At 44.3% G+C, this 19,728-nt stretch overlaps 1 protein-coding gene across 1 annotated transcript in view; it reads right to left on the reverse strand.

Annotated features, from left to right (window-relative positions):
* Positions 1-19,728, reverse strand: part of malrd1 (MAM and LDL receptor class A domain containing 1) — a 290,471-nt gene that overhangs the window by 6,889 nt on the left and 263,854 nt on the right. The window contains exons 27-28 of the mRNA XM_041183945.1: positions 7,031-7,109; positions 1,912-1,977 (exon numbers count right to left, since the gene is read on the reverse strand). Of these exons, the coding sequence (XP_041039879.1) occupies positions 1,912-1,977; positions 7,031-7,109 (145 nt within the window). The remainder of the gene's footprint in view (positions 1-1,911; positions 1,978-7,030; positions 7,110-19,728) is intronic.

Consider the following 19,728-nt stretch of genomic DNA (forward strand, 5'->3'; position numbering starts at 1 on the left):
AAGATTCCAGAAAAACTATTTGGGATAGAATTAGTGGTCATGTGGAAAAATATGGGTTGATAAGGAAGAGCCAGCATGGATTCCTAAAGGGGAAACTGTGTTTAACTAACTTGCTGGTGTTTTTTGAAGACGTAACAGAAAAGGTCAATGAGGGCAATGCTATTGATGTGGTGCACATGAACTTTCAAAAGGCATTTGATACAGTGCTACACAACAGACTTGTGAGAAAAGTTATAGCTCATAAAATAACAGGGACAGTAGCAAAGTGGATACAAAACTGGATGAAAAATAGGAAGCAGAGAGTAATGGTCAATGGATATTTTTTGGGCTGGAGGAGGGTTCATAGTGGGGTTCCTCAGGGGTCGATATCGGGACCTTTGCTTTGCCTAATATAAATGATCTATATCTTGGTGTGCAGGGGGCAATTTCAAAGTTTGCGGATGATAAGAAGCTTGGGAGAGTAGTGAACTGTATGGAGGATGGTGTGGAACTTCAAAAGGACATAGACAAGATGGTGGAGTGGGCAGATAGGTAACAGATGAAGTTCAATGCAGAGAAGTGTGAGGTGATGCATTTTGGTAGGAAAAACATGGACAGACAATAGAAAATAAGGGGTGAAATTTTGAAGTGGTTGCAGGAGCAGAAACACCTGAGTGTATATGCGCATAAATCTTTGAAGGTGGCAGGGCAGGTGGAGAGAACAGTTAATAAAGCATATAATATCCTGGGCTTTATTAATAGGGGCATAGAGCACAAGAACAGGAAGGTTATGCTGAAATTATATAAGACACTCATTAGACCTCAGCTGGAATATTGTATACAGTTCTGGGTGCCACACTATAGGAAGGATGTGAACACATTGGAGAGAGTGCAGAAGAGGTTTACAAGAATGGTTCCAGGGATCAGAAACTTCAGCTATCAGGATAGATTGGAGAGGTTGGGACTGTTCTTGGAGAGAAGAAGGAGATTTGATAGAGATGTTCAAAATCACAAAGGGGCTGGACAGGGTAGATAGAAACAGGCTGTTCCTACTTGTAAAAGGATCAAGAATGAGAGGACACAGATTTAAAGTGATTTGCAAAAGAAGCAAATGTGACGTGAGAAAAACCTTTTTCACACAATGAGTGGTTCAGGTCTGGAATGCACTGCCTGGAAGTGTGGTGGATGCAGGTTCAACTGAGGCATTCAAAAGAGCATTGGATGGTTATTTGAATAGAAACAATGTGCAGGGGTACAGGGAAAATGCAGCGCAATGGAACTAGGTCATAATGCTCATTTGGAGAACCGGTGTAGACATGATGGGCCGAATGGACTCCTTCTGTGCCGTTAAAATTCTATGATTCTCATGATTTTGAATATGTCTATCAAATCTTCTCTCAGCTTTCTTTTCTCCAAGGAAAAGAGTCCCAACTTCTTCAATCTTATTTCACAACTGAAGTTCCCCATCCTTGGAACCATTCTCATGAACCTCTTCTGCACTCTCTCCAATGCCTTCACATCCTTCCTAAAATGCAGTGCCCAGAATGGTATGCAATATTCCAGCTGAGGTCTAACTAGTGTCTTGTAAAAGTCCAACATAACCTCCTTGCTTTTGTGCTCTATGCCCCTATTAATAAAGCCTAGGACATTGTATGGTTTATTAACTGCCTCAACCTGTCCTGTCACCTTTAATGATTAATGCACATATACACCCAGGTCCTTCTGCTCCTGCAGCCATTTAGAGTAGTGCCCTTTATTTTATACTGTCCCTCCATGTTCTTTCATTTTTATAATTCTTTCAGAACAGCTTATTCAACACAATTATGCATCTTTATCATTGTTCCACAGTCTAGTAATGAGGCAAATTATGAAATGTTTTATTTACCCTAACTTAGCAAAACTACTTTTATCAATAGCTGGATCTGACCCTACCTTATACGAAGTGTGCCAGGGGTAAACACTGATAGCCAGACTAGTCAAAAGGTCGTCCACTGCAAACTGAAAAAGAAAGCACACTGGAGTGACACAACTTTGGCAGTCAGTTACATTACATGGTTTCACACTGAGAACTGTCAGGAAAACAAACACCACAGAACAACATGACTAATCACAATTTTATTGAACAAAACTGGACAAATCCCAGGATACCGTTCATACAGAAAGAAACATTTGTCTTGTGAACTTAACAAGCCTTAACTAAGAGTTTTTTTTGGTATTTTTTTCCATGTACCCTGCCAGTTGTAATTAGGGTTATTTGTATCCTATAGATTTTGATTTAATGTAAGGATGAATAGATTTTATTTTGTTAGCCTGATACAAGCCAATGGCATTTGACAACATGTTTTACCTTCAGGGACCCTGCTTTTTCTTTCAATTTTCTCCCTTCCTCTCCCAAAGCACAGGTACTTGTTTGGCTGCACTTCCCTTGGCAGTTATGGCCTTCTGTGAATACTTTTCACACGGAGGCCTAAACAGTGATCACCAGATGCTTATTGTGCATGGATGGTACCATAGCAAACTCTCACCCCGCCCTCCTGAAACATCCATACCTGCTCACATTCCAGCAGGGATTACTAGATAGTCATCCGAAGCTGGAGAAAGGGACAGAATAATGTCCTATTGTAGAGCCTCAAATGCAAACTGAGGAGAAAGCCAATATTTGATTTCTGGGCTAGGCAATATAGTTAGCCTGTACCCACCATGAGATCCTTTCCTTTTAATTCAAGCCTTTGCAAAGAACTATGATTGATTTTAACAAAATTTATGGTTGGAAATATTGCTTACTTATTTTACATGTTGAATTTAGTTGTAATAATGAGCGGAAAACTGCCTTGATAAAGTACGATCCCAACATTATGAAGCAAAACCAATATAGACAGCTGAAATGATAGTCAGTGGGTTAATTATCTATTTGCTGACACTCACTTAACTTTCTTACACAGTCAATGATAACATCGCACCTAGGACAGACATACCAACATTTGACATTTTAACAAAGCTGACAACCCATTTAAAATAAAAGAGTTATCAATTTTATTAAAGAGGAATTTCACCTGTACGCACCAATTATGTTAAAATAGCACACAGAGGACTTTCTTTTCTGCCCAGGCTTTGCTCCATAGGGACAGGGGTGACTTCAGCAACCTAACAGTTGCAAGTGGTATTGAACATTGTACAATATCATCAGTGAACATCTCCACTTCTGACCTTATGATAGAGAGAAGGTCATTGATGAAGAAGCTGAAGATGGTTGGGTTGAGGATGCTACTCTGAGGAACTCCTGCACTGATGTCCTGGGGTTGAGATTGACCTCCAACAACCACAATAGCCTTCCTTTCTGCTAAGAATGGCTCCAACCTGTGGAGAGCTTTTCCCCGATTCTCATTGATTTAGTTTGATAGAGCTCCTTGATGCCACGCTCAGTCAAATGTTGCCTTGATATCAAGGGAATCATTCTCACCTCACCTCTGGATTTCAGCTCTTGTGTCCATGCTTGGACCAAGGCTGTAATGAGGTCCGGAACTGAGTGGCCTGGGAACTCAAACTAAATGCAGTAGCGGGCATGAAAAAAGACATTTTACCCACTGGCCTTAATGGTGGGTTTTGGCGCCATATCGTCTCCTCTCCGTCCCATAAATTATGCAGTCATTGGGAAACATGCCGGATGGCTGACAGCAGGTTTCCAATTGGCTCACCATGCCGTTATCTACCTGCTTCCTCATGCAAGGCATCATATTTAAATGCAGCTGCGTACACACTTCTCAATGCTTGCAGCCCAGGACTGCTCTGGTGAAGACATGGCCCTGAAAGCCAAGAAGAATGCAGTCTCCCGATTCAGTGACACATCCCTGGGGTACCTTTTGGATGCCATGGAGGCCCGTCATGATGTCCTTTACCCCCGCTCTGGCCACAGGAGGTCTATCAGTCTCACTGTTCCGGCTTAGAAGGTGTTAGCAGAGGAGGTCAGTGCCAATGCTGCACAAAAGAGGTTATCCATCCAGTGCAGAAAATGGATGAATGATCTCATCCATGCACCAGGGTAAGCCAACCATCTCATCAATCTCAACTCACATACTCACAAGCCCATCACACATTCACTGGCATCTCACTCACAGCCAACTCAAGGGACATCAAAACTCACTATCTCATAGCACCCTCACATCTCCATCTGGCCTCATCTCCTCTGGAGATCGCCTCCTCATCCCATCCATGCAGCACACATGCATGCTTGGCATCCTTCTCATTTAGCCTGGCATGTGCCTTGCTAACACTTTCTCCATCCATCTTTATGCAGGACAAGATTGCACACAATCAACGGGAGAGGTCGCAGGCTGGGAGTAGAGTGCTAGACTTCAAAGGTCCTCACTCCGTTCGAGAGTCACGCATTGGAAAGGATGTCGACCATTCCTGCAGCGATGGTGAGGTCGGCGGCGAACATCCATATGAATGCTTTCGCAACATCACTCTGAATCCACTGTTATGTGTTCAAAGCAGCTGGCATGCACTAATAATCTCCACTTTCTGTCCTCGGCACTTCTGACATGTCGCTCTCAGGCAAATTTGAGCCTGACCCCAGTGCTGAGAGCACCTCGGATAAGGACCCTGAGGGCAGCACCGTTGAAGATCCATCACGGTGCTCACTACACCCTCCACCAGCGAAGCGACACACACTTAGGTGGGACCTAGATATAGAGTAGCACTGGGATCACAATCTAGTGAAAACAGCACACAATCTGTTCCACAGCAGGATGAGGCTGAAACACCCTTGGTTGCAGACACTCGGAGGACCGTTGGTGGCAAGACAGCTGCTGAATCCAAGTCAGATTTTGACCCGCTGGACTCAGTCCTCAATCAGTTGGTGGAGCTGCAAAGGCAATCACGGGATCATCAGGCAGGGATGTCTGGTGCACTCCTTAGATTGCAAGGGATGATAAAGGAGTCCATCCGCCTTCAGGCTGAGGTGATAGCGTCGGCATGTCAATGTACTGAGGTCAAAACCAGCAGGCTGGCAGCGGCCTTGGAGTCCTTGGTCTAGCACATCGGTCCTGCACTGCTGCATGGACTGAACTCCATCATTATATAGTTGGTCTCCAGCAATGTCAATGCGAGGTGGGTGCGGGGCAGCTCGATCTCACTCCAGCTTCACCTTCTCCTCAAGGAGTCAGTCAGGGGCCGTTGGGCACCCATAGAGAGGAGGACCAGCTGCTTGACACCCCGGGGCCATCCACCCTGGTGAACTGCAAGTTCAACGAGTGAGTCATTGATTTTCTCCTGCCCCACGTCATCCTTCTTCAATCGACTTTTTCTATTAGATCTGATTTCGGCACTGGTGGGCTGGTCCCTGGGATTTCTCTTGTGTCTTGTCATGTAACAATGTGTGCAAGGGTACTCAGTAATTGGCAAGCTCCTGTTCCTTGGCCCGTATTAGACATGAAGGTTGATTAACAAAACAATTGATCTGAAGATTAGATTGGTGAGCATATAGTGGTGTTGGAGGGTGTGGGGGTTGGTTGGGGGGGGAGCAATGGGGAGTAACCTTCCTAATTATTACATGATCCAGTCTGAAAGAGGACAGCATCAATTACACAGTTTTCCACAGCAACAGTTTACTCCAGTGGAGTCTGGGGAAGTGAACTTTAATAGAATAGCAAGCTTTAATTAAACATTTTTTAATTAAAAATATGTTACGAAAATATGAAATTCCTAATAGGCAATAGCTGGCCGGCACAGCAGGAACTTAGGGTCGGTGAATCAGCTACACATGACAGGCTAGGGCTAAGGCAGGCGCAGTCAGAACTGCTGTGTGATCCCACAGCCACCAGCTGGCAGATTGGATTTGTGTATGGGGAGAGGGCTGATTACAGTGTGTGGGGGCGGAGAGAGGGGCTGATTACAGTGTGTGTTGGGGGGGGGGTGCAGAGAGAGGGGCTGATTACAGTGTGTGTGGGGGGGGGGTGCGGAGAGAGGGACTGATTGCAGTGTGTGTGTGGGAAGGTGGAAAGAGGGGCTGATTACAGTGTGTGTGGAAGAGGGTAGAGCGAGGGGCTGATTAGTGTATGTGGAGGTGGGGAGAGAGGGGCTAATTACAGTGTCTGTGATGGGGGAGAGAGGGGCTTGTTACAGTATGTGTGGAGGTGGGGAGGGAGGGATTGATTACAGTGTGTGTGGTGGGGGAGAGAGGGCTGATTACAGTGTATGTGGAGGTGGGGAACGAGGGGCTGATTACAGTGTGTGTGGAGGTGGGGAGGGAGAGGCTGATTACAGTGTGTATGGCCACGGAGGAAGAGAGGGGCTGATTGCAGTATGGGTGTGTGTGTGTGTGTGTGTGTGTGTGTGTATATGTGTGACTGTGTGTTGTGGGGAGAGGGGCTGATTACAGCATGCATGTGTCTATGTGTGTGTGTGTGTGTGTGTGTTTGTTGGGAGAGGGACTCATTATAGCATTTGTGTGTGAGGTGGGGAGAGGAGCTGTTTACACCATCTGCGTGCGTGTTGTTTGCATGTGTTTGGTGGGGAAAGTGGTTGATTGCTCTGTGTGTGTGTGTGTGTGTGTGTGTTTGGCGGATATAATGGTTGATTACTGTGTGTGCGTGTGAGAGAGACAGAGAGATCGAGGCTTACAGTGTATGTGTGTGTAAAAGGGAGAGGGACTGATTAGAATGTGTCTATGGTTCAGGGGTTGAGCTTCACTGAGTCTTCTGCAACCCAGGAATATGAAGAGCTTCGTTGAAAGCCACATGAGTACTTTAAAAACATTTTTACAATGTACTTTAAAAACACAGATTTTCATATTTAAATGTTGATCTATATTACATGAAGTTTAATAATTATATACTGAATGTTATAATGGTGCTTTATTGCTGTTTCATTTTTGTTACTGTCTGGGGTCATGTTAATTTTCAAATGTTAAAATGGAGCCACATTGGAAAATAGCTTGAGGATCACTGTTCTAATAGAAAAAGTGCACAATTACTTTTTCTAACTGTATCATCCTGCTGCTTTAATTAGCTGTGTGAAATAAATGCAAGAGCTCTTGTAAAATGATACCTACCCCTGCATTCATATTTTCTCTTTCGTCACCATACATAATGTTGGATATTGAATCACATTTGGTTCCAGACGATGGTCTCCTATAATAAAAAATAATTTTGATTTGAATAGTCACAAATAAAACTCTTCAATATTAGGTTACATCTCAAACACAGGTACTTTCTGAGTACAGAGCACCTTTGGATGAATGCTTTCTACTTGTTTGTAGTTAAAAATATTCATTTAGTCACAAACTGCCGGGCTGTCATTAAAATATGTCACGTCACATTGAAGAAGGGATCTATATTTTGAGGTATGGGTAGGGCTTTGTATTATGTATCATGATTGCCTGCGGCACAAAATTGTCACAACTGGGCAACCAAGGTCAGACTAGCTTTTGGACAAATGCATCTCAAGCAAGCAAACCACCCTTTATTTAGTAGTTACACCCTGTGTTCAGGAACAAGAATGTCTGTCAAAGTTTACTCCTTTAGCTTGCAGACAGAATAGATGACAAGTTAAATCATGTCTTGGTGGAAAAAGTTCACCACAGCAGAAGTAGCACAAAGATTTTGTGAATCCGCCATTCCACAAATTTTTAAAAATTAATCATGACTTCTGAAAGTGCAGTTTTACTTCAGCATCTAAAATAATCAGAGTGTCTGCGTGTGTGTATACGCACTTTCAAATGCTAAAGTGAGAGCATTATTAGATATCATGCCTCTCGGGCAACAATATAAGATGATAATGGAGAGTGAGTGGTGAAATAATGTAGGACACTAATACTTCACTTCTGTCATCTGAGTTTTAATTCAACCCAGGCTGACACAGCAAAGACTCCCCTCCCCATTCTACTTGTTGTAGGGGACTCTTTGGGCATCTGAACACAATTGCAAGTGGTCAGGGCTATTGCATGTCCACATTTCATTGATACATTAGCAGAAAATTGGCAATATCACTCAGACAAGCCATAAGGAGAATGGTGTGGAAAATGGATAAATTCATTATCCCTGCAAATGGGAATGCTTTTTGAGGTACAGCATCAACAGAGAGTAGAAGGAGCACTGGGAGAACAATTACTCATATAGCCCCGCTTCAAATAACAGTTGACACACTATGTCAGTTCCCCATTGGCTGCTACCTGCACAGCCAGTGTACCATTCTTCAGTGATATCAGTGAGGATTGTGGGCCATGAAGGTAGTGACCCGCAGTGCTGCCCCCCACTGGGGAATCCACATAAGTCTGCATAGCGACACATGGTGGTAAAGTGGTGGTAAACAAACACATTTGATCTTCCGGTGCTATAACTGACCTGCTCGATAAGTTTTCTAGATATTAGAAAGGTGCAGATGTGTTCCATTTTGGGGAATAATATTGACATTGCTCACCTTGAGGAGATCAATATTTCAATGATTAATATTCAAAAGTTATTCCCTGAGAGAAATATTTTTAAACGTACGCCTCTCATATTTTCAAAATTATGAAATTTGAAAATATTTGGAGATCACAACATACAAAAAATAGAGACAGGCATGGTATTTTACTGATGTTGCTGGCGACTTGTACTTTGGAAATTTGGGTGCTTGCTGTCCAGGATATTCTGACCTGGCAGTGCAGGCTCATAAAATCACCCCAAACATCCATTTTGCAAATAGTTTATACACACTTATCATTCTGGCGATTTGTTGTATTTCTGGGAAGGGAACAGGTGAAACCAGCATTAGGAAAATGCAGACAAGTGTTCTTTAGTTTTTATGAAACATTAACAAGTCAAAAGCATATCGCTGTACTCAGCAACAAAAACAGTTCTCAATTTCTACAGCTCAAATACTCCCACAAGAATCTATAAGCTTTCAGGATCTTTGTTAGGAAACAATGCAGTTAATGAGAAGAAGCATAATACTTACATTTTTAATATGACGCAAGGCCTTATTTGATAAAATGCAAAATAAACATTTTTGCTCAGTCACAGAAGTAATGACAGCTACAGCAGCTTTGGCTGGATTTCTAATTTGGCAACTTTATTTTCATTATTAATGAGCTGTCCCCTTTTATTCCCTAAGTGCATGTCACAAAACTCATAAAATCACAGTTATGATGTGTTATAATGGATTGGATCATGAGCTGAATGCATCTTGTATAAACTGGGAGACCGTATTGGTATTCTGCTTGTGCCACTTACATTTAAATGCGGTTGTTTTGCCATGAAAATTAATCACAGTAAGATACTCAACATGCTATGATACATCTGATTCAGCCTTACACTGCTTTCTAACTGAAAAAATACCTTTCAGTTATACAGCCCTTTTCATGACCACTGGACATAGCAAAGCACTTTATAACCAACAAATTACTTCTGAAGTGTAGTCACTGTTGTAACGTAGAAAACACGGCAGCCAATTTTCACATAGCAGACTCCCAAAAATAGGAGTAATGTTTTTTATGATGTTTATTGATAAATATTGGTCAGGGCATCAGAGATAACTCCCCTGCTCTTCTTCAAAGTGGTGCTATGGGACCTTTTAATCCAGCCAAGCAGGCAAATGGGGCTTCATTTAACATCTCATTTGAAAGACAACAACCTCCGACAGGGCAGTATTCCTTCAGTGCTGCACACGTGTGCTAGCCTTGATTTTTGTGTTCAAGGCTTGGAGTGAAAATTGATCCTCATTACTCAGAGGTGAGAGTGCTAACCCACTGAGACACATCTGGCGTGACAAAGATCCAATTGCTCTATACAATGAGAACCATTTATCCCAGTGATGCTGATGTTTATGGTTTCAGGAACCAACTTCTGTCCTCATGGAGTTCATCATACTATCTTATAGATCTGAGATGAGAAGAGATCTCGCCCACCCCTCACTTCACAATGTGTAGTGCAGACTCCTAACAAGTTCTGAGATGATTAACTATTTTAACATGCAGTTAGGTAAATATCAGATTGAAAATGCAATCAGTGGTTAAAGGGATAGAATGAGATGTATGATACTCCTGATTCAGCACTGCTTTATAAATGAAAAAAATCTTACATTTATATTGCTTGCATTTTTTTTATTTGTTCATGGGATGGGGGCTTTGCTGGCCATCCCTAATTGCTCTTGAGGAATAAGTGGCTTGCTAGGCAATTTCAGAGTCAACCACTTTGTTGTGGGTCTGAAGTCACATGTATGGGCAGCAGATTTCCTTCCCTAAGGGGCATTAGTGAACCAGATGGGTTTTTAAGACAATTGTTTCATGGTTATCATTAGACTTTTAATTCCAGATTTTTTATTGAATTCAAATTTCATCATCTGTCATGGTGGGATTTGAATCTGGGTCTCCAAGGCATTACCCTGGGTCTCTGGATTGCCAGTCCTGTGGCAATACCACTGCACCACCAAATGCCTCCCCCCACCCCCAATCACTAACCGTGAACAGTTCCTGTGCTGCTGGGGAAGATAGTTTGGAGGATAGCAGGCCAGGATTGTGAGATTTGTTTGATTATCTTTGGAAAATTTATCGCCCAAAAGATTAAATGGGTCCATGACAGGGTTTATTGTACAAGGCTTATCAATAATTCACATGATAGGCTCCTTACAAAGGTTAGGACATATCGAGTCAGTGGACAAATTGCTAAATGAGTAGCAAATTGGCTAAGAAAATAAGAACGCAGAGGGTAGGGGTAAAGGGCAGTTATTCAGATTGAAGAAAGTTAGAAAATGGTATTCCACAAGGGTCAGTATTGGGACCACCAGTGTTGAGTTGAAATAACTCAATATCAAAATTTACAGATCATACCAAAGTATGGCCAACACTGTGAGAAGATTGCAAGATAATGCAAGAAAACATTACAAAACTTGCAGACTGGGCAGTTAGGTGGCAAATGAACTTTAGCTTAGATAAATGTTGTGCTTCAGGAGAAGAAACATCACCAACACTGAGAATAAGAAACTGATTAGGGTAAAAGAGCAAAGCGATCTAGGGATAGAGGTAAAGAAATCATCAAAGGCAGCATCACAGGCCAGCAAAGGAGTTAAAAATACTAACAAAGTACTGGAATTTATTTCTAGGGGTATAGAATTCAAAAGTAGTGAAATTATGTTAACCTTATATATAACCCAGGCCAAGCCATATTTAGAATACTATGCACAAATCTGGTCTCCATACCAAAAAATAACACAGAGACACTAGAGAAAGTGCAAAAAGGATTTCCAAGGATGATACCAGAACTGAGAGATCACAGCTTTCGGGAAAGATCGAATAGGTTGAGGCTTTTTCTTTAGAAAAGAGAGACTTACAGGTGACCTGAAAGGGGTTTAAAATTGTGAATAGTTTGGAGAGATGTTGGAGAGAATCTTTCCACTCACGGGAGAATCCAAAACAGGCGGCCATAAGTACAAGATAGCTCCTAATAAATCCAATCAGGAAGTAAGGAGAAATTTCTTTACTCAGGTAATATGAAACTTAATACAATAGGAATTGATTGAGGCTAGTATCTTAGATGCTTCAAAAGGAAACTAGATAAGTATATGAGAGCAAAAGGAATAGAAAGATATGTTGAAAGGCTACAATGAGGGAAATGGAATGGGAAGAGACACATGTGGAGTATAAACACCAGCAAAGACAAATTGGCCAAATAGCCTGTTTCTATGCTGTGTATTCTATGCTTGATGAGCTGAATGGACATTTCTCTATTTTGATTCCTGCTGCCTCTCTCAAACTGCACTCTGAGAGGTCTGAGCTGCTGATTGAAATTTACTGAGCAAGACAATTTTTCTCCCTCTTTGCCAAACATGAATAAAAAAGATAACCCAAGTTATTGCCCCATTAGGTGGTTGTGACATCATCCTGATAAAAATGATGAACAGTTGGACTGTTTTTTGTCTTCTATCACCAAGGCAGTCCCTCTTTAAAACACAAAAGGACTGTCCAGGGACAATGATAATGGGCAGAATCATCCCAGATTTGCACTAAGTGTGGTAGCCAGCGGGAAAAATAACATTTTACTCACCAGCTGAAATGGCGGCTTTTCACACTGTATCACCTAATCCTGCCTCATTAACCATACATTCCTGGGAAACACGCCGTTTCAATGGTGGGTGGGCTTTCATTTGCCCACCACGTGGTCACCTCATCTCTTCCTCACACCGGGTGCCATATTTAAAGGCAGCCGCATGAACACCTCTCAGTGCTTCCAGCCCAGGACTGCTGCACAGAAGACATGGCCCCAAAAGGGTAAAAGACTGCCCCCCGAATCAGTGATGCATCCCTGGGGTGACTTCTAGATGCCATTGGAGCCTGCCGTGATGTCCTCTACCCCCGCTCTGACTGCAGGAGGCCCATCAGTGTCACCACTCTGGCTTGGGAGACGGTGGCAGAGGTGGTCAGTGCCAACACTGCACAGAAGAGGTTTGCCATCCAGTGTGGAAAGAGGATGAATGATCTGATCAGGGTATGGCAACCATCTCATCACTCTAAACTCACACTCACAAGGCCATCACATATTCACTGGCATCTCACTCACTGCCAGATCAAGGGTCATCACCACTCACTCTCTCACATACACTCTCACATCTCCATCTGGCCTCATCTCCTCTGGAGACTGTGTCCTCAGCCCTCAACATCTTGAGGTCACTTGTACAGATCAACATGTGCCCCCACACACACCCTGGGATACCCCACTTCCTCAGTATTGCCTTAGCCCTGCAGCCTCTTCCTTTTCCTGAGGCCACTTCACCCCCTTCCCCAAGCAAGCCCTAACCCTTCAGCCATTGAAAAGCCATCCCTGCCTTACTGCTGGTCCCATAAGTAAAGACCTGCCCATGAGCCCCCCTAAAACTCTTGATGTGTTGCCTGCGAATCCTGCCGCTGATGACCATGGGTGCTGCCTGAAGCAAGGTAGGTAAGGGCACTTCAAAGTCCCAAGTGAAGTGCAGCTTGTCAAATGCATGTCACTTATGTTCAGTTGTGAACTTGGACAATCCAGTGTGGAGGTATGAATCCGGTGAGCTGGGCTTATAATAATATGCACATATTATTACAATGAATTTCCCAACGTGTAGCAGTGTGAAACACGGACTGCCATTGACGGGCAGAGCAGATAATTGCAAACTGGTTTCCCGACATTGTGAAACCAATTTTTGGCCTTCTCCCTATATTGTCCACTCAAGCCTGCCATGATGCCTGATGCCAGTGGGCAGGGAAAATTCTACCCCATGAGTGGGATTGCTGACCAGTTTTTCTCTTCCCAGCTCAATGATTTCAGCTGGCCGATTGTGGTCTTTCTACCACTGCTCCAGTTGAAATCAGCTAACACAGCACGAGTTGCAAATCAAAACCTGTGAATATTCAGACTGCTTTTAGCAGCTTAGTGGATATTGAGCTTGTGTGCTGGAATGCAAAGTTATAAATCAAGTGCCAGTAGTTACATGAAGCTGCTCCCTGCTCTTTTGAACCCTGTTGGTGTGAGCAATGTGAAGCAGGAGCTGCAAGCACCTACTAACCAATCAATAATATTTATATTTCACTTTGAATCATTTCTCTCCATTTTTAACAATGATAAAAATTTGATTGAATGAAGTCAATCATCACAAACCTAAAAAAAGTCAAAATTTAACCATTCACAGTCAAACATATTTTATACATCTTACAATTAATGTCAATATTTTTATGACATTACCTGCTTGAGATACTACTTTTAAGGTCTTGTAGTTCATTTAATTCCATCTGCCACTATTTTACTCACATTATCATCTCATCAATATCCCCTCCTTTGGCTCACGGAATTATTTACTATGTTTGCTATTTTAGTATCATGGGCTAATTTGGTTACGGCTCCCTTGAGCCCTGTATCAAAATCATTGCACATTGTGAACAGACCCAATCCCAGAACAGAATCCTGTGGGACATGACTACCTATTTCCAACCACTTTGAGAAACAGCCCTCAATTCCACTCCCTGGCTTTAAAGAGACACTACAGTAAACTATGTAGATTCCTTGGAGTCGGCCAGCACTGTGGGCCATTACCTGTATGGCCTTTGTGCTTTTCTTCATTGATATCATTGTGGAAATCCATGCAGGTTGCACAGGTAGTAGGTTGGGATGCTGTCTGCCCCCAGGGAATCTACATAATGTGTGTAGGCCTGCTTTCAAGAGACACCAAATGAATGAACTTTTCTCTGCTGTTTCTCCCTTCTAATCATTTTTCATGAAAGTTGCCAAAATTCTCCTAATAGCTTTAATCTTCTCCATTGGCTCTATGGGATACCTTGTCAAAGGCATTCTTAAGAACCATGTATATCACACCCATTACCTTTCCCAATCCTTCTCACTCAAGTGTGTGGAGCACAATCTTCCTTTCTAAAACCTATATTTACCACTTTGAATTATTTTCTCTCTATTTAGATATTTAGTAATTTAGGAAGGAGTAACAAGCCCAGAGAACCATGGATGACCAGAGATATTCAGGTTACGATGAGAAGGAAAAGAAAGGCTTTTAGCAGGTACAAGGGAATCAAATCAGCAGAGGCATTAGTGGAGTATAGAAAGTGCAGGATGGAGCTTAAGAAAGCAATTAGGAGAGCAAAGAAGGGATATGAGAAAGCTCTGGCTCGTAAAAGTAGGGAAAATCCCAAGATATTCTATAAGTATATCAATGGGAAGAGGATAGCCAGGGAAAGAGTAGGGCCCATAAATGACCAAAGGAGCAATCTATGGGTGGAGCCAAAGGACATCGCTAGAGTGCTGAATGAATATTTCACATCCGTCTTCACCAAAGAGAATGAGGATGAAGGAATCGAACTCGGGAAGAGAGACTGCGAGTTTCTTCAGCAAATTGAAATAAGGACTGACAAGGTATTGGAGGTGTTGGCAGGCTTAAAAGTGGAAAACTCTCCAGGTCCAGATGATTTGTGTCCCAGACTGCTGAGGGAGTCAAGGGAGGAGATCGCAGGGGCTCTGACCCAAATTTTTAATTCCTCTCTGGCCGTGGGGGAGGTGCCAGAGGCCTGGAGAACAGCTAATGTGGTTCCGCTATTTAAGAAGGGTTGTAGAAACAAGCCAGGGAACTACAGGCCAGTGAGTCTCACGGCAGTGGTAGGGAAACTACTGGAGAAAGTTCTGAAGGAGAGTATCTATTCCCACTCAGAGAGGCAAGGTTTGCTCAGGGATAGTCAGCATGGCTTTGTCAGAGGGAGGTCATGCCTAACAAACTTGATTGAATTTTTGAGGAGGTGACCAGGTGTGTAGATGAGGGTAGTGCAGTTGATGTAGTTTATATGGATCTCAGCAAAGCCTTTGACAAGGTCCCACATGGGAGACTTATAAAGAAGGCAAATGCACATGGGATACAGGGTAATTTGATAAGGTAGATTCAAAATTGGTTTAGTTGTAGGAGACAGAGGGTGATGACAGAAGGATGCTTTAGTGACTGGAAGCCAGTGTCCAGTGGCGTACCACAGGGATCTGTGCTCGGTCCCCTATTATTTGTCATTTATATAAACAACAGAGATGGCTATGTGGGAGGTAGGATTAGTATGTTTGCAGATGACACAAAGATTGGCCAGGTGGTTAACAGTGAAGTTGAGTGTCTTGGGCTACAGGAAGATATAGACGGAATGGTCAAATGGGCAGATAAGTGGCAGATGAAATTTAACCCTGAAAAGTGTGAGATGATGCACTTTGGAAGGAGTAATTTGACAAGGAAGTATTCAATGAGCGGCATGACACTAGGAAGTTCTGAGGAACAAAGGGACCTTGGCGTGTGTGTCCATAGATTTCTGAAGGCAGAGGGGCATGTTAGTGGGGTGGTGTAAAAGACATACGGGACTCTAGCCTTTATCAATCGCGGCATAGATTACAAAAGTATGGAGGTCATGTTGGAGTTGTGCAGAACCTTGGTGAGGCCACAGCTGGAGTACTGTGTGCAGTTCTGGTCGCCACATTATAGGAAGGATGTGATTGCACTGGAGGGGGTGCAGAGGAGATTCACCTGGATGTTGCCTGGGATGAAACATTTAAGTTATGAAGAGAGGTTGGATAGACTTGGGTTGTTTTCGTTGGAGCAGAGAAGACTGAGGGGCAACCTGATCAAGGTGTACAAGATTATGAGGGGTATGGACAGGGTGGATAGGGAGCAGCTGTTCCTCTTAGTTGAAGGTTCAATCATGAGGGGACATAAGTTCAAGTTGAGGGGCAGGAGGTTTAGGGGGGATGTGAGGAAAAATTATTTTACCCAGAGGGTGGTGATGGTCTGGAATGCACTGCCTGGGAGGGTGGTGGAGGCGGGTTGCCTCACATCCTTTAAGAAGTACCTGGATGAGCACTTGGCACATCATAACATTCAAGGCTATGGGCCAAGTGCTGGTAAATGGGATTAGGTAGGTAGGTCAGGTGCTTCTGACATGTTGGTGCAGATTCGATGGGCCGAAGGGCCTCTTCGGCACTGTGATTCTGTGATTAAAGCTTCCAATATTTTCCTGAATCAAGATGTTAAACTAGCTGACCTATAATTCCACGGGTTAGCTGGGCTGAGTTTTCAATCACTTGTGGGGGTGAGTTTGGGTGAGGGCGGGCCTGGAAAATCGCACATTTGGAAAAGGTCACTGGTTCCCATCTCCTCAGTGACACATTTAGAATTTTCAAAGGGAAGGCGGGAAGGGAGGGAGCCAGCCTCCAGCACACCTCCAATGAATTGCTTGTTGAGCTTGTTGTAGAGCTGGTTAGGAGTATGGGGAGCAACAGGTGGCAAGTTTCAAATGGCCAGCATAGGGAACATGGAAGGCCTGGGAAATATTTGAGCACAGCTGTCAGGAACACTGTGGGGAGCCATTAGTGCTTATGTGTGAAAAAGGTGTATAAAAGTTGAGAGTGAAACTCAGCTGTTCATGCAGTGGCACAGGCCAGGGTTTTCTGTCCCTGTCGCGGGCAGGACCCGCCCTGGGTGAGCTGGTGCCCTCAGCCAGAAGCCCATTGACTTGTGGCAGGACCGGAAGATCCCGGCGGTGGGTGGTTGTGGACAATCCCGCCCACAGAGTTGCCATATCTAGGGCTGAGAGGCTTGAATTTGTGAGGAGTATTTGAACTCTTAAGTGGAACGTGTGGCTGCTGGAATCCGTGGCGATCTCTAGCCATGCCTGTTTGGTTTGGCTAGTTGCAGCTCTTCTTCCAGATCTCTCCTGTCTCTCCAGCCTTGATCAGAACCTCAAGGTAGGCATCAGAAAAAATGTGGAGCTGTGAAAATGACTGCTGACCCCCTGCGCCCACTTGCTCATCTATCTGTAAAGGTAACGGAAAGACCAGTCATAGATGCCATTTGCATTTTAAATTATTCCTTTGTGCCAACCTCCGCCTCCTGCCCATGCACAAGGGACCTAATTTGGTGTTGAGCCTGCCCTTTGGTCAACTAGTGGCTGCACGTTGACAATTGTGTTGCGTTACTGCCACTGATGCAGTGCAGAGTCGGGATCCGGAAGCATTCCCGGAGTGGGTTCCACCCAGCTGTGCCTCTTTTGAAAACTATATTGTTCATCTTCTCCGGGTCTCCAGTACACATGGACACTCAGTGAAGCCCTGAAATATAACTTCCACAGCTTTCATCATTTCTTTCTCCCATTTCCCTCAGGACTCTCGGATGTATTTTTATCAGGTTTTGGAACTTTGATCATAAGCTTAAATTTCCTTATTTTCTTTTTATTTAGTATAATTTCACAAATTTCACTGTCACCCAATTCTCGATTCTTTTTGCATTATTCTTTTTGCAAGCACTGTAGCACTGTAGCAAAGTTGCAGTTAATTATCTTGAACAATTTCCAACTCTCCTCTGTTAACTCACTATCCTCTTATCTCAGAGATCCCATTTGATAATTTTCTTTTCACTGATATATTTGCAGAAACATTTATAGTTTTTAAAATATTTTTTGAGATTCTCTCTTCACACTGTCTCCAGGATTTCTCAATCTCGCTTTTAAGTTCACCTTACTTTCTTGTATATCTTTGATTAAAAATCATTTTTAATATGTATAGGCCGCATGTTCGCTCTTTGCTTTATCCATCTATAACATTTGAAACTTAGGCCTTCAGGAGTCACAGCGGATGTGAGTGGACAAGATGGCAAGAAGGCCAAAAATCGATTGTATGCTGTCGTGAAACCAATTTGCAGTCCTCCGCTCCGCCCGTCAATGGCGGGCCACCTTTCCCGCTATCCAATGTCAGGAACCTAATTTCAATGTGTTTGCATCTCATCATCTTGCCCGCCTGCCAGAATCATGCCCCCCACCACGTCAATTTTACCGCCCACGTTGGTGAGAAAACATGCTGGTGCAGAACACATCTTGACAAGTGGGAGGTGCAGAAGTTGGGACTTACCGTTAGGGCCTTCATCATATCGCGGTCATCCGAGGAGAAGAAGATGCTGGAGCCCTACAGCTACCAGACCCTGGAGGAACACGTGTATCACACACTGGATGGATTCTCATGGGCATGGCTCCACCATGAAGCAGCTCATGGAAGGTGGGAGGTCTCTGCTGATGCCTGGGGTCTGTTTCGGGGTATCGCGGTCATGGCCATGGGCTACTAAGGATGAGGGAGAAGGTGGCCCAGCTGTGAGTGGGAGAGGAAGGTGCAATGGCGAGGCTGGGGTGGGAGAGGAAGTTCTAGGTTTGACTGAGAGAGGAAGGTGTACCGAGAGGGGTGAGTTTGGGAGGGGGGGAAACGAAGGTATTGGGAGAGCTGTTGTGGGTTGGGAAGGGGGCAATAAGAGTGTCAGGTAGTGAGGTTGGGAGTGGGGAAGAAGGATAAGGAGGGGAGGAGGGGGGTAACAGGGGAGATGCGGCACCTGGGAAAGCAGGTGCAAGGGGGGAGGAAGGTGTAAGGGAAGAAGGTCGAACGGGAGAAGGGGTTAGGAGATCGAATGGAGTTCAGAGGGGGGAAGAAGTCCAGGGGAAGAAGGAGTTCGAAAAGAGGGGAAGAGTTCGAGGGGAGGAGGAGTTCAGAGGGGGGAGGGGTCCAGGGGGAGGAAGGAGTCTGGGGGAGGAGAGAGTAAGGGTGGAGGAGGGAGTAAGGGGGGAACTGTCCAGATGAATGTGCAAGGGAGGGGTCTGTGGAGTCAATGCATCCTGGGGAATGAACTGAGGGTAGGTGTGGTAGGAGGGAATGGTGAGTATGAGAGGGGTCAGAGTGAGCCGGACGGGTGGGAGGGTGAGGGTACGACAGTAGCAGTAGAAGGGACGGCATGGGTGGTTGGTGGGGACTTGGAGGCAGACACAGGCTATGAGGGTGGGTAGGAGGAGGTCGGGAAGGTCAATGTGGATGGGGTAGAATTCTCGGGAAGGTAGGGACCATGCACATTCAGCTGGAATCCTGGAAAGAGAAAGGTGTTGGTTAGTAGGTGATGGCGGGAAGGTGGAAGGTGATGCCAGGGGTTTCAACAGTGGTGTGGGAAAGGACATCAGGGAGGGGAAAGGAATAGGGAGCTGATCAGAAATGTGACAACTACCATTTTTCAAAAGTGAAAGTGAGCGGAGCCTCCTGTTTGGTGGGCACAGGTGTTGCATGGGAGTGCGATCTGTGGAAGATGCAGCTCAGCTCAGATGGAGAACTGAAACTGAATCCCAGCAGGCAGCATTGAAAATGCTCAGGACATTGAGATGAGTGTGATGGAGGAAGGATCTGTGTGTATGGGAGAGTGCTAGCATGAGGCTCCCACAGGCCCTGCCACAGACACACACTTCTCTCTCCAGAA

This window comes from Carcharodon carcharias, chromosome 3 (genome assembly GCF_017639515.1).
Source record: "Carcharodon carcharias isolate sCarCar2 chromosome 3, sCarCar2.pri, whole genome shotgun sequence".
Classification (NCBI taxonomy): domain Eukaryota; kingdom Metazoa; phylum Chordata; class Chondrichthyes; order Lamniformes; family Lamnidae; genus Carcharodon; species Carcharodon carcharias.